The sequence below is a fragment of the Trichomycterus rosablanca genome, chromosome 21 (genome assembly GCF_030014385.1).
Source record: "Trichomycterus rosablanca isolate fTriRos1 chromosome 21, fTriRos1.hap1, whole genome shotgun sequence".
NCBI classification, from domain to species: Eukaryota; Metazoa; Chordata; class Actinopteri; order Siluriformes; family Trichomycteridae; genus Trichomycterus; species Trichomycterus rosablanca.
In genome coordinates this window covers 1120406-1122500 of record NC_086008.1, presented here as the reverse complement: position 1 = coordinate 1122500, position 2095 = coordinate 1120406, and the positions used below count along the sequence as shown (strand labels likewise).

Genomic DNA, 2095 nt, shown 5'->3' with positions numbered 1-2095 from the left:
TATCTGTCTGTCTATCTCTCTGTCTGTTTGCCTGTCTGTCTGTCTGCCTGCCTATCTACCTACCTACCTGTCTGTCTACCTATATATGTCTAGCTATCTATGTCTATCTACCTATCTGTCTGTCTATCTATCTGTCTGTCTATCTGTATATTTATCTATCTAGAAGTGCTTTCGTTCCCTGTAGAACTAATATTAAAACTCAGCAGGACAGTGTGTGGGTGTGGTTACCCTTTTCTTGGCCTCTGATTTCTGTCTCTCGGTGGGGTCGAGCGCCTCCACCACCCATCTGATACTGTAGTAGGTGGCCGCTCCAAAAATGGTGAGTCTCACCAACATGCCCACCACCTCGTTACGGCTCAGAGGACGCAGCAGGACATCTCGTGGGACGTTGCTCAACATCTCGCCAGATCATTGGTGGAGGAGGTGGGAGTGGAAGGACCTGACCTGAGGGTCAGAAGAGTTGGAACAATGTGCTGGCTCACAGATGAAACCCTGGTTTATTACGTTTTATTACTTATATAAAAAAAACACCACTGGGCCAAAACACTGGACGCCTAACATGCTGTCAAAGCAGCTCAGACCCTGGACATGAACTCAACACATCTGTAGGTCTACAGCTGGATCATCCTACAGAGCATCCTGGTGCTGCTTGTCCACAGATAAATGATGCACACGCACCAAATCGTCCAAATGACCTTGTAGAAACACCAGTCCACCATTTTCTGTCACTCCAACGTCCAGTTCTGATACCTGCATGTCTATTAAGTGCTTTCAGAGGTGGACATGAGATGCAGGGGGACTCTGACTGGTACAGAAGGGTTTAATGCTCTGTGTGTGGTGCCACATATTTTTTACATTTACATTTTCAGCATTTAGCAGACACTTTTATCCAAAGCGACTTACACAGTGAGCGGAACTTGATGAGCAATTGAGGGTTAAGGGCCTTGCTCAGGGACCCAACAGTGGCAACTTGGCTGTGGTGGGGCTTAAACCGAGAACCTTCTGTTTACTAGTCCAGCACCTTAACCACTGAGCTATCACTGGCCCATCATCCAATAGATCCCTCACCCTGCACCAATGCTACAAAATAGGTGATCTATGCAGATTTGGCACTATGTTCTATTATGTTTTAAATAATATGAAAATCCCACAGCTCACTGTTATTACATCAATTAATATAATATTTAAATCTTTTAACGCATTGTAGCATTCACTGTTTTAATTACGCTTAAATTTTATTTTATATTTCATTTATTTAGTTTTACTGTTTGTCAATAAATTACACTCGGCTTGTTTTATTATTAATATTACTGCCTTATTACTCTGTTATTATTATTATTTACGTTTTATTACTTCCCACCCGTATTCTGGATGAGCGCATACACATACGGTGCGCCACAAAACGGGTAGTTTAAAAAAAATACCGTTAGCCAGTTAGCATTTTGTAGCTAACGTTAGATCGACGTTCTATCTTTGTAATACCATTTAACACGCGCGTTTTATAGACTGATATGATATTTGTAAATAAACTGGATTAAACAGCACGGCTATAAATCCACAAATATATTAAATATTTTAACTAAATAAACTTACAAAACCGCAAAATCACTGCAGTAACATCAGCACCGCGGGTCACAGCACCGACGCTCCGTGTAGCAACAATAGTTCATATAAAAGGTTCCGAGGTTAAAACCTCAAGCGATTTCTTTTATTTTTAAAATAAATGTTTTTGATGTTTGCGTTTATATTTTAATACTGAGGCTTTTAAAATAATGTAAATAATTCATTTAACCTCTAAGAATTTCAATTAGAAGCTGCTAAACATCGACGTCACTGTCCACAGTCAAATGAGCTTTACATCACCATGCACTTCACCATATCTGCCCATAAAAGTGGCACCTTAAAGCTGAAGTTTATTGATTGACTGTTGACAGCCTGTTTCTATCGACTTCTAAGTCCTTACAGAGCTGTTTTATGATTTTATGACGATCTGGACCAGTTCTCTTTCAACCTAGGCAAGAGACTACTGTTCCATGTACTTTTTAATTGGTGAAGACAACCTGGGGCTGTTCATATGGGCACAGAGAAGTCGCCA

General features: G+C 40.6%; 1 protein-coding gene across 1 annotated transcript in view; it reads right to left on the bottom strand.

Annotated features, from left to right (window-relative positions):
• The window catches only part of atad1a (ATPase family AAA domain containing 1a), a 14501-nt gene extending 12852 nt beyond the window's left edge, over positions 1–1649 (bottom strand). The window contains exons 1-2 of the mRNA XM_063018269.1: positions 1594–1649; positions 229–444 (exon numbers count right to left, since the gene is read on the bottom strand). Coding sequence (XP_062874339.1) covers positions 229–399 — 171 coding nt within the window. The 5' untranslated portion in view covers positions 400–444; positions 1594–1649. The remainder of the gene's footprint in view (positions 1–228; positions 445–1593) is intronic.
• Between the last annotated feature and the right edge of the window lie 446 nt (positions 1650–2095).